Source organism: Athene noctua, chromosome 2 (assembly GCF_965140245.1).
Source record: "Athene noctua chromosome 2, bAthNoc1.hap1.1, whole genome shotgun sequence".
In the NCBI taxonomy this organism is placed as follows: domain Eukaryota; kingdom Metazoa; phylum Chordata; class Aves; order Strigiformes; family Strigidae; genus Athene; species Athene noctua.
In genome coordinates, this window is record NC_134038.1 from 92,693,907 (window position 1) to 92,705,758 (window position 11,852).

At 52.6% G+C, this 11,852-nt stretch overlaps 1 protein-coding gene across 1 annotated transcript; it reads right to left on the bottom strand.

The window, feature by feature from the left end:
• Nucleotides 1-5,137: 5,137 nt before the first annotated feature.
• On the bottom strand, nucleotides 5,138-11,224 carry FOXF2 (forkhead box F2). Its single transcript, XM_074897883.1, is given in 3 exon segments — nucleotides 5,138-6,008; nucleotides 10,017-11,193; nucleotides 11,195-11,224. Coding segments are annotated over 3 exon segments (1,374 nt in total). The 3' UTR covers nucleotides 5,138-5,841.
• Between the last annotated feature and the right edge of the window lie 628 nt (nucleotides 11,225-11,852).

The window sequence follows — 11,852 nt, forward strand, 5'->3', positions numbered from 1 at the left end:
AGCCTTGTTTCCACAAGTAAAACTGTCCAGGAGCTCCCAGTATGATCATGCTTTAGATCCAGTTTCTAACATTCATCTATTTCACAGGGAAAAGCTGCAGCCCTTTAACATAAGGATTGCCTAGTCACAGACACTGCCCTGTTTAGTTTCAGTCAGCTTTGGGGAGTTGATATCTCTTCAAAGTTGATCGTATTGGTATAACTTGCAGCTGTACATGTATAAACGAGGGATTACAGTGATGGAGTGTCCATAAATACAATTTATGCAGTTTGAACTAAATCACACCTTTCATCATATCAGAAAACTGCTGTGCATGAGATCCTGACTCAGAGAGTAATTTTAAACTAGTTTGAACTGATACAAAAATAAAACCGAAACATTTTTCATCAAGTAAACTGTGCTTGGTATATGTTAATCAGGACAGATATAAATGAATACAAAGAGGATCTCTGAAAATGAGATAAGATTGTGTACATAAAGGATTTCAGTAGCTCAGCTAAATCAGTTATAAAACTTCTAATTTAAACCATTGCTACCTATATTTGGACAGTGAGAACTGATGGGCTGCAACTCTACTGCAAGGAAAATGTTACCAGTGGGGATCTAGTCCAAGAACTCTGTCCTTTATCAGTTCCTCAAAAGCAGCTCAGTCTCTTTGAATTACCCCGAAAACATCAAATTACCTGTGACCCCAACGGTTCTTTGCACAATGCCGCAAATTCATTCTGCAATTGTTAAAATAACCGATGTAATGCAGTTAACATTTCTCCATAATCTCCTAAATAAATCTAAATCTGCTGTTAAAATACCTCTAATTCCAGCTGCAGTTTGGTAGTGGTGTCCCAACAAATTTTAGAACCTCCTCCTCCTCCTGGCATATTTCTTTTTAGAAATGACCAATGGAGAAGCCAATAGATTTCGATAAATCACTGTTGGATGAAAACAAGCATAAAATGGAGGCTTGAAGTTGTTTAATATTACAGATGTTTTGGAGCTCTATTCAGTAGTTGGCAAGTCACACGAAGCTGCTCTGAATTCTTTATAATCTAGACACAAAGATCATTGAACTCTGAGAGAACCTCTGGGCTTTTATTCAAAAATATGTTGGCTTCTATTTACCTCTTTCTTCATTTGTATCTATCAAATGGCTCAATATATAAATAAAGCCCGGGTGTTCTTATTAGCTAAGGCAGTATTTCATGGAGATTAATGCCAGCAGGTTTTGTAAAATACATCTCTATTCAAAGCTGGAGTATGTTTTGAATTAATTTTCATCCTGTATATGAATCAAGTATATTCTACTTCAGTTCTTATACAGGGCTCAGCTGCAGCATATAGGAGGAACCTGTAGTGTTTATTTCTAGTCCCATCATCCTTCTTCTGCAAAGCACTTTTAACCCTAAGAGTCTGAATAATCCCATTGACTTTAATGGGACTACTCACGTGCTCAGGTATATGAAAATTATAATTGAAAGCAGTACCTTGCTGGACCTAAGTGACATACCTAGCATCTTATTGAACAGGCTTATTTAAATATTACCTCATGCATATGTTATGAGCAAAACTTTCTAGTTCAGTAAAATCAGGCTTATTGTTATTGAGTAAAAAAAAAAAAAACCAAACCACCAAACACACAAAAAAAAACCCCTTTACATTTCTTTGCCTCCAAAGCAGTCTAAAACTCTCACACTAAACTGAAAATACTCTTGGCTAAAAGTACTTTGCCAGCTGAGCCAAAACACATAAGATATTATTAATCAAATGTTGGTCTTAATAGAATAATGGGCAGGAGGATTTAATGGGATTAATAAACTGACTGTTTTAAAGAATGCTTTGGTCAGCTACCAGCTAGAAATTCAACATCCCACATATCTCTGCATTTGGCTAATTTTGCCAATGTTAAATTGATTGGTCAAATGATCCCAGGTTTGGAGTAGTTGAGTGGGTTTTTTCTGTGTAACATAAACACCCTCACAAGCAAAATCCCTCCACTGAGGCAGTAAGACTGTGATGAAACCGGAGAATGGAGAAAAAAAAAAAAATATATATATATAAGATTATAGTGGATCACACGCAAACTCTTTGAGGCGCTCCAGCATGATTTCATTCCCATCCTACGGAAACTCTGCCTAGTGTGCTCTAATAATGGAAATGTTTGGATTAGTCTACATTCAATCCATTTGCCTCTGCGACTCACCAAATGTGAGCTACGCCATCAGTCTAGATGACTAACTATTTGTAATTTAGTCGTAGCTTTCTTGTAGCTGTGGCGGTCTGAGGTCATTACCAAGGCAATGTTTGCAGGAGACACATTACTAATGCATCTGATCTGGTTGGAAAAACTAATGCAGCTTTTTGAATATGCAAATTCTTCATCGGGATAGACCAGAAGTGCACCTAGAAGGTATCTGATCTCATCCTCCTTTGTGCTCACCCATAAGGACAGAGTGGTTGCACGGGCAGAAGCCCTAGGCTGAAAGTCAGCGATGACCACATTTTCAGACTCAGTGGAGGTGCGTGGCTGTTGGTGGGTGCTACTTAGACTATAGCACTGCTAAAGAAAGAAAAGGGTATCTTGTAGGCATCTTTCAATCCACACATAGAGGACCAAGAAATCAGGGACATGTTAGCAGGCAAGGAATAGAAAGATAACAAATGATAAAGGGGAAGAGAGTAGACTATTATAGAAAAGAGCAATAAATAAGAAAGCTGCAGAGACATGGACTGTCCTGTATTTTATACCAACTCATGCCCATTTTAGTGTATCAACTACAGGCTTCCCTACAGGGTGACTAGCAAATACACACTCACCTTCAGGTATGCCCTCCTGGGCTCTTTCACAATGCTCAGACTAAATATACATACCTGGATTTCTGGTTTTGTTTTAACACCAGAAATTTCAGCTTTCTCTGATGCTGTAGGTCCCTGTGAGTCTCAGAGATGAGTACTGCATCACTACTGCTATGATTAGAAGCCTCAGTGTGCTGGATCTCTAACAAAGAATTTCTTTTTACAAAATATGAAGTATTTGGGCATGTTCAATGACTGTTAACAAAAGTAAAAAGATGCAAAGAATTTGTAACTGTATGGCTAAAACATAAATATCTCATCCTTGCAGTGCCATAGCTCTTGGTCTTGACTCCCACTGGCTCTGCGGCCACTTGGGTTCTTTAGACTAAACAAGAGCTGAATTCCTAGGGTAAAAGGTATGGCAATAAAATCAAATATCAAAACAAAATCAGAACAAATTAATTTAATAATCTGGCCACTTTCTTCCTCCCCGTCATTTGGTGGTCACCCTTAAATTCAGAAGAAAGGGGCTGGACTCAGTGTACTGATGGCACCCAGAAACACACAGAGGTCTAAGGAGTGCTGCTGCTGAAACGGCCTTCGGGAAGCTTTAACGGGGAGAAGGGAACCCTCCTCTGTTGAACGACAAGAGTTTTAAATCATTACGGGAGAGCACAGAAGCCCAAAACTGAAGGACGCCCTAGCAAATCCCTTTTCTTCGGAGAAGAAGCCAACGTGTGAGCATTACTCACGTTTTCTGGGACACAGTGACATTGGGGGGGTGGGGGTGGGGGAGTGGATCGTAACTCCTAAATTCGGCGCGACTGCGAAGCGGGGTCGGCGGCCGCGGAGGGGCGGCCGGGGGGCGGGGGGTGCCGCAGAAGGCGGCGACTCCGGGCCGGGGCCGCTGGAGGGCACTGGCGGCCCGCGCCCGGCCGCCGGGGCGGCCACAGGCAGTTTTTTTCTCTTTGAGGTCCTGTCATTCCTGTGTAAACAAGTTACGTTCAAGTGTTTAGGATATAAATTACGACCATGCAGGCTTGCCTCGGAAAGAATGTAAACACAGCACTGTGGTCGGAGCAAACTCTGGAACTGACTTTATAATTTATCACAGGCCCTGAGAAGCTCGGGGAAGAAAAGGGCACGTTTGAGCACAAATATCTATTTTGAAAGATGAAGAGTTTTATCTCTGTATGTAATTACATAGATATCATTTTATATGTCTATGTGTACGTATGCATCTCTCTCTCTCTCATATATATATATATATATGTACACATACAGGTACACCGTTTTTGCCGAAACTCGCTTTTTTCAGCATCTGGGCGCGGGGCCGGGGCGAGCAGGGCGGCGTGAAGGGGATGCCCCGGCTTGCGGGAGCCGCGCAGGGCAGCCCCCGGACCGTGGCCTTTCCCCGGGCCGTGGTCATCCCCCGGGCCGTGGCGGGCCGTGGGGGGCCGTGGCGAGCCGTGGCGGGTGGGTTTAGGCGGGCATCCCCCGCCGGGGCGGCCGCGGGGGCCGTGGGGGAGTCGCGGCCGCGGGATGCGCGGGGCGAGCAGCACCCGGCGCCCGGCTCCGACCCGCAGCTGCTCAGTCCCCGCGGGGCACCGCGCATCTCGGGGACAGGGTTTGTTTTGCTTGGGGTACTTCGGGGGCCCCTTTTTCTTTTGTTTCTTCTTTCTTCTGTTCTTTTCTCTCCTTTCCCGCCTCGTTCAGGGCCGACGCCACTCTCGGTGCCACTCCCTGTCCTTATCAAGCAGCGTTTTTTTCGCGGATCCCTCTCGCCGCCCACCCGTGACATGCCCTCCAGGGTGCGACCCCGAGTTGCACCTGGCAAAGCCCCGTCGCGGCACAGAGGGACTCCGACGGGGCTGGGTGGGCAGGCGGGACACGGAGACACGGGGGCACCTGCACACAGCCCTAGCAGCGGGGAGGGCGTTTCGGGCCCGGGGGAACCCTCGAAGAGAGGAGTGGGCAGACTGGACCCTACTGCTTTTGTCTCCACTGCCCCGGTTATTTCAAAGTCTGTCCAGCAGCGGGGGAAAGCAGGGTGGGAAGTGGGTGAGGGCGGGAGGTGCAGCCCAGAGACCACCGCACTGGCCCCCTCAGGTCTACCGCTCGCTCCCCTCCTCCGCCTCCAGCGGCTGGAGGGTTTGGGGTTGCAGCTTTAACAATCGCGGGTGCTGGAGTGGAATCGTTTTCCCAGAAGGAGCCGAGGGAAAATAAGTGCCTGTCCGGTGCATAGTCGTTTATATACATTTTATTGGAAAAAAAAATAATAATTTGTACATCAAAATATTTTGGCAAACTGTAAAAAGTATACATAAGTGCAAATATATTCTCCTTTTAAAGCAATAGTGTGTGAGTATACACGAGATTTATTTAAAATAATTTTTTAAAAAATATTGTGGTAGAAAACAACCTTTGTAAAAATAAAAAACCAAAACGTTGTATTGCTGCAATACTGGGGAAAAACCGGGAACTTTTCTTAAAGTCTATACACGAAAGGGCTAAACAATACTGTTTTAATAATATCGATCGGTCGGTGCTGAAGTCCATACAAAGTGTCCTTGGTGGGGCTCGGGGAGAGGAAAAAAGAAATAAGTAAATTTCCCGCTACGCAGCAACAGAAGGGGGAGTCCTCACAGGTGCTTGAGCTGGGAGATTTATTTTTCCTATTCAAAGACACTTTCTCGTACAAGAACATATCAGATGGTTCCCTTTCCCAAAGTTCGATTCTTTAGGAGATCACAGAAAGGCGGTTAATGATTAGGGTGGTCAGACTTGGCGTAAGGACGCTTACGTCCCACCTAACCCAGAACATCACACACGGCATTTTTCTTTTAGGAAGAGCTTTGGAGCGTTATATCGGCTGTACGTGTCCTTCAAGGGATGGAGGGGGACCGAAAACACTGCTTCCTTAGGTAACTTTGCTAAGTGACTCGTGTACTATCAATGCTATCAGAGTGCACATTATATTTATCTGCGTGGGTCCGTCTATACCTCGGCTCTGTTCAATGCCACCTGATTGTCTCTGTTGGGGCGCTGCCTTCACATCACGCAGGGCTTGATGTCTTGACAGACGCTTTGGTGGTGGTGGTGGTGGTAGTAAGATCCACTAGCGGACGGGTGAAACGAAGAAATGCCGTTAAAATTGAGGACAAAATCTTTCCTGTCACACACCGGAGAGGGGTGATGCTGGTAGCGAGGCAATCCCACTGCAAGAGAAGGAAATAACAAGAGCTGCTCAGAGGTGGGAAGGTTCTGCTCGGGCGGAGCGGCCCTTTCTGCCCCAGTCGCAGGGAGCAGAGCTCCCCCCAACCGGGAACGACAAGCTCCTGCTCCCCCCTCCCCCTCCTCCTGCTGAGTTTGGGAGCTCCCCTCTGGCTTCCCCGGCAGCGAGCTGGGCGCTCCCCCGGGACAAAGTCTGCCCCGCCCGCAGGGCAAAAGGAGCGGCTGGTCCGTCGCCCCGAGTGAGGCGGGGACTGGAATCGCCCGGAGATCCCCCCATCGGGTGGGGTCGGGGCTCCACCGTGCTCGTACGAGCCTCCGCGCCCGCTCTGGGGGGAGGTTGTAAACTACACAACGGCGTGGCACGCAGGCTGGGGAGAGGAAGGCGGGCGGAGGAGGATGCCCACGGGCACACGCATGGCCGTATCCCGGGTGCACGCGTATCTCAGAGCATCCTTCCCGTGTGGGCACACACGCACTGATGGCTCTCTGCCCCTCTGCCTGCGTATTTTTCTGCGTGGAGGGTCAGATCAGCTTCTGCTTGGGGTGTAGATGAGGGATTGTGAGCGTGTGTCAGGAGGCGATGCCACTTTAGCCTTTTTTCTGGACGCGCCGCATCCATTTGACCCTGATTCCCATCTTTGCTCCCTTTTCCCCTTCCCTATCTCGTTCCTGCGTGGCTTCTGCTTTTCACTTGAAATGGCAACAGGTTGAATTGCAACCACGATCTGTTTGCGTGTTGATACTGTATTTATGTATGCGTGTGTGCGTGCGTGTACGAACGTGCGCACCTATTTGCCTGTGTGCTTTCATAAACACGAGATAGTCCGAGAACACCCCACGGTTCATCAACAACATCCGTGGCACCGACGTGTAAATGACCTTGCAAATTCCCATTTTTATTTCCCACAGCCTAAGGCAGCCTTTCGGGGGGACAAAGTCCCAGGGCCGCGTGAGAGATTCCCCCCCCCCCCACTTCCCCAGCCCCGCGCCGTAGGGCCGTGCTGGGATCTTTAAGCCTGGCAGGGTTCCTACTGGATCCGGCGGGGAGGGGAGCTTTGCCTGAGCAAGGCCCGCAGGGTAGAGCCAGAGAGGGATTTGTTTTGGCGTGTGGATGTCAAACTCGGCTAGCGGGATCCTGTCAAATCTGACCGAGGGTCAAAGAAAGAAAAGAAAAAAAAAAAGCAGAAGAAAAAAAAAAGGAAAAAAAAAAAAAAAAGGAAAAAAAAAAAAAAGGCAGCAAAATAGAATAAAGGATAGCGAGACCAAAAAAAAAAAAAAAAAAAAAAAAAAAGGAGGGGGGGAGACGTCCCCAGTTTTCGCCAGGATGGCGGAGCCGAGCCCTTGGCGGCGGCACGCACAGCCCGGCTCCTCCGGCACTGTCCCCTCCTTCACCCCGCAGAGCTCACTTTATAAAAGTGATTATTTCGCTGGATTTCCTCGGCTTTCTAATAACCCTGCTGGTATGCTCACCATAAACCGGGGCACTTTATTACAATCCTGATTCAATCATTTAGCAGGATTTAATAGCGTGCGAAAAAAATCCTCCCCCCGCCCCCCAGCTTCAAAACCCTTTTAGCAGAACCGAGCCTCCTGTTTCCAATTTTTTCCTCTCTTATTCTTGGGTCTGATGCAAATTCAAGGTTTTCAGCCCGCCCTGTCGTTGTCATGAGTAGAGGATTATTGACCGATCAACAGTGGTTGCCACCGAATTTGCTTTGCGTTTAACTAAGAGAAAGGCGAAATTCACGTGCTACTGCTTTTGTGGGGAGAGGAGGAGAAAGATTATTGATGGTAATAATTACGAATAAAGGAGCTGGGATCGTTTTTTCCCATCTCCTTTCACTCTACTAAAACGTTTGTGCCGCGGAGATTTTACGTAGCACACACGAATGAGGATTGGATCCACGGGGAAAAAAAAAAAAAAAAAAAAAAAAGTTAGGTTAGGTTTGGGTTTTAGGGTTTTTTTAGTTAACCAAGGAGTGGGAATGTCTTCCACTAAAGTCCCGACCCCAGATCCTGAAGCTGTAGAAAATAAGCGAAGAAATGCCGTTTTGCAAATTGAGGACATTAAATCTGAGCTGCTGGAAACGGACTCTCATCGTCGGCATTAAGAAAGAGTCCATCGGTCCGTCTGAGTGTATACCGTCCTTGAACAGAAACAATTCGGATTTAAACAACTGCCTCAGCCTCGGAAACCGTGGTGGAGGCTTCGGGGGGACCAGATCCCTTCCTCTCTCTCCCTCCGCTTTTTGTTTTCATGAGCCGTTTCTGGACTGCTTCGAAATGAACATTTCTCTCCAGGAATCGCTTTTCCCACCTCGGTGTCTGGCAGGAGGAGGGGGCAGCAGCCACACAGCCCCGCTCTCCGGGCCAGCCCCACTCCCGCGCCACGCGTGGCCCCGTGGGCCCTGCACAGCGGCCCGCGGGGCTGCAAGGAGTAAAACAAACAGAGGAAAATAGTACAAAGGGAAGGAAAATAAAAGAAACAAAAAAAATCCAGGTAACAACAGCAACAACAACAAAGCAAAGCAGAAGTTCCAAACGGTAAAGGTACGTGTTTCGCCGGGGGATGCCCTTGTGAACCCGCCGGCCTCTCGCCCCGGCCCTCATAACCACTTGGAAGGACGACCTGAATCTCCGAAAAGTGGGTTTAAACTTCAACAGCAGAGACCGGTGGGCACGGAGCCCACCTGGGGAGGCACCGCGTCCCCCCAGCCCTCTGCGCCGGCGACCCGCTCCGCAGCCGCCTCTCTGGTGTCACGGCAGGGCTATTCACGGTTTCGGGGGTTGTGGCTTTGGATTTTTTTGTTTGTTTGTTTTCTTTTCTTTCTAAGGGAGGAAAATTTGCAAGCGCTTGCTCTCCCCTGACACCCCCCGTCCCTTCTGCGGTGATGGCAAAGCGGTTTCCCCTGCGGCGGGGCTCCGGCCCGCCCTTCCCGCCGCGGCAGCGGGCTGTGGAGAGGCCGGGGCGGGCTGCGGGGCTCGCAGAAGGACAGGAGAGTGATTGACAGGCGCCCAAGGAGGGGGCGGAGGGGGGGGGGGGAAGCCAGAGTTGAGGGTCGCCTGTATTTGTTACTTGTTGAAATTCCCATAAAATTGAACAAGACCCGGCTCTCATAGGGGTTAAGTCAGGCTAAAATCCTCTTCGGTGTGGTCCAGCCCAGACTGTCTTTGTTTGCTTAACCTCCGGGACCCACGTTTAAAAGGGCTATTTGGAAAATTTCCCCGTAAGAGCCCAACATCTTTTACCCATTTTTGTGCTCGGATTTTTCTGAGCAGACATTGTCTGTAATCACCGGCCGGGGCGGGGGGTGGGGGGGTGGGAGACAGAGACCACAAAACTCTTTCTCTCCGGTTGCAGAAATACAGTGGATCCGCTTTAACCTCTCCCGCATTTTTCAAGATAAGCCGTTGGGGTTTTTGGTTTTTTGATTTTCGGTGGGTTTGTTTGGTTTTAGTTTTGTTTCTGGTTTTGGTGTTCCGTCCCCCCCCTCCGTCCCGTCCCCCCCCTCCCCCTCCCCGCAGGGTTTAGGGGATGATATTTAACGCCTTTTTTGATCACTCCCGCGACGTGCCTCTGCGGACCGTGGTTTACCGAGGCGGCGGCGATGCCTGGCTGCGCTCCCCGCCAAGTGAAGCCGCAGCCCGGGGCGGCCGGGGCTTGCTCAGCTCCCGCAGCCCCCCGCATGTGGCAGGCACCGAGGGGGAAGAACGTGCGAGCCGGGCCGGAGCTGGGCTTTTCCTCAGAGCGCTCCTTCTTGGCGCTGGGCAAGGAGGAGGGATGCTCGCAGCCGTACCCACAGCCCCCCCTCGGGCATCCCCCCTGTGCCGAAAGAGAAGCGCTCCAACCCACGCGTATTTTCCTCCCTCTCTCAGACAATGCCCCTCTTTTTCCTACGCCGTGGAGGTCGGGGGTTCCCCGCGCCAAACCCGCCTCGCCGGGACGAGCCCCCGCCGGCTCCGCGCTCCCCGCCGCCCCTCCGCGCCCCTACCTGAGAGGTCGTCGCGGGGGCTCTGGTGCAGGTAGCCCTGCTCCAGGGAGTAGGAGGGCACGCTGGAGTGGATGCCGGAGGAGGCGGCGTTGGCGGCGGGGAGGCCCTGCTGCTTTATGTAGGGCGAGGCCCCCGAGGCTGTCCAGTGAGCCGAAGGGCTCGTGTAGGGCGAGTGGCACTCGATGGCACTCGCCATGGCCGGCGAGGAGGGCACGGGGCTGCTGCTGCTGTCGGGGCCGTAGTCCCCGTTGGCAGTCACCGGGCAGCTGGCCATGTAGGTCGAGCCGGGGTTGGGCGACATGTGCGGGACGTGGTGGCCGCCGCTGAGTCCCTCGTAGCCGCTGGCCATGGCGTTGGGCATCATGTCGAGGTTGTAGCCGTTGGAGTGGCAGGCGAGGGAGGCGGGGGGCGCCTGGAAGTCGAAGCCCTGCGGGAGGATGGAGGCGCCGAAGCCCAGCCCGTTCATCATGCGGTACATGGGCTTCAGCGCCTGGCATTTCCTCCTGAAGCCGCGGGGCCGCCGTCGGAAGGAGCCCTCCTCGAACATGAACTCGCTGGCAGGGTCGATGGTCCAGTAGTGGCCCTTGCCCGGGCGGCCCAGGCCCTTGGGCAGCTTGATGAAGCACTCGTTGAGCGAGAGGTTGTGGCGCACGGAGTTCTTCCAGCCCTGGTATGAGCCGCGGAAGAAGGGGAAGCGGGCCTGCAGGAACTGGTAGATCTCGCTGAGGGTCAGGCGCTTGGAGGGCGAGCTCTGGATGGCCATGACGATGAGGGCGATGTAGGAGTAGGGGGGCTTCTCGGGCCGCCGCAGCCCCGAGCTGGCCTTCTTGCTCTTGGAGGACGCCGCCGCCGCCGAGGAGGAGGAGGAGGAGGAGGAGGTGGAGGTAGAGGAAGAGGAGGTGGAGGTCTCCAGGGCGGAGGAGGGCGGCCGGCTCATCTGGAGAGCTCCGGGAGCCGGGCTGCAGGAGCGGAGAGGGACGGGGGGCTCCAGCCGCTGCTGGCCGCTCTCGGTGGTCATCTGGCGGAGGGAGGGGAATGGGGCAGGGTGGGGTGAGGCTGGGAGGGAAGGGGGGGGAGCCGGGCGGGGTGGGTACCGGGGCGGGGGGTGCCCCGCAGGGGGAGAGCGGGGGGGCGGTGGGAGCTGCAGTCCTCCGGGCACCTCCTCAGCGCGGCGGGCGGCGGCGGGGCGGCGGCAGCGCCCTGCGCATCCCTCCCCGCTGTCCCTTGCGCAATGGCTCCTCTGCTTTCCGCCGGAGCCAGGCGCGGGGCGGGATGGACCGGCCCGGCCCCGGGCCCGGCCCCGGCCCGGCCCCCGCCCTCCCCGCGCCGCCCGCGGAGGCTCCGCTCAGCGCCGCTCCGCTTCCTCCGCTGCCCCCCACCTGGGGACCATCCCGCTGCCTAATCCGGCAAGGGGAGGAAGCGCAAGAGCCCCCCCCTCCAATCTCTTCCGCGCTGTTATTCTTTCATATACACTTTCTTCTCGCGGAAAGGGCGCAGCGCGACCGCCTATCAGTTCCTTCAACCTCGCTCTTTTTTTTTTTTTTTTTCCCCCTCAGACCCCCCTGAATCGGCAGAGATAGAGAGAGGGAGAGGGGGAGCGAGAGGAGGGGAGAGAGAGAGAGAGACCACCCCCTTTCCAGCTGGCCTCTGTCCACCCGTCATCTGGGCCGGAGGCGCTGCCGCCGCCGCCGCGGCACCATCCCCGGCGGGCTCCTGCTGCCGGCCCCACGGCGCGCAGCGGTACCGTTTACCGCTTCTCCGGGGCTCCCTCGGCCCCGCCGGCCCCGGGCTGCTCGCTGCTCCCTCCCCGGCACGGCCCCGGGGCGAGGGGAGCGG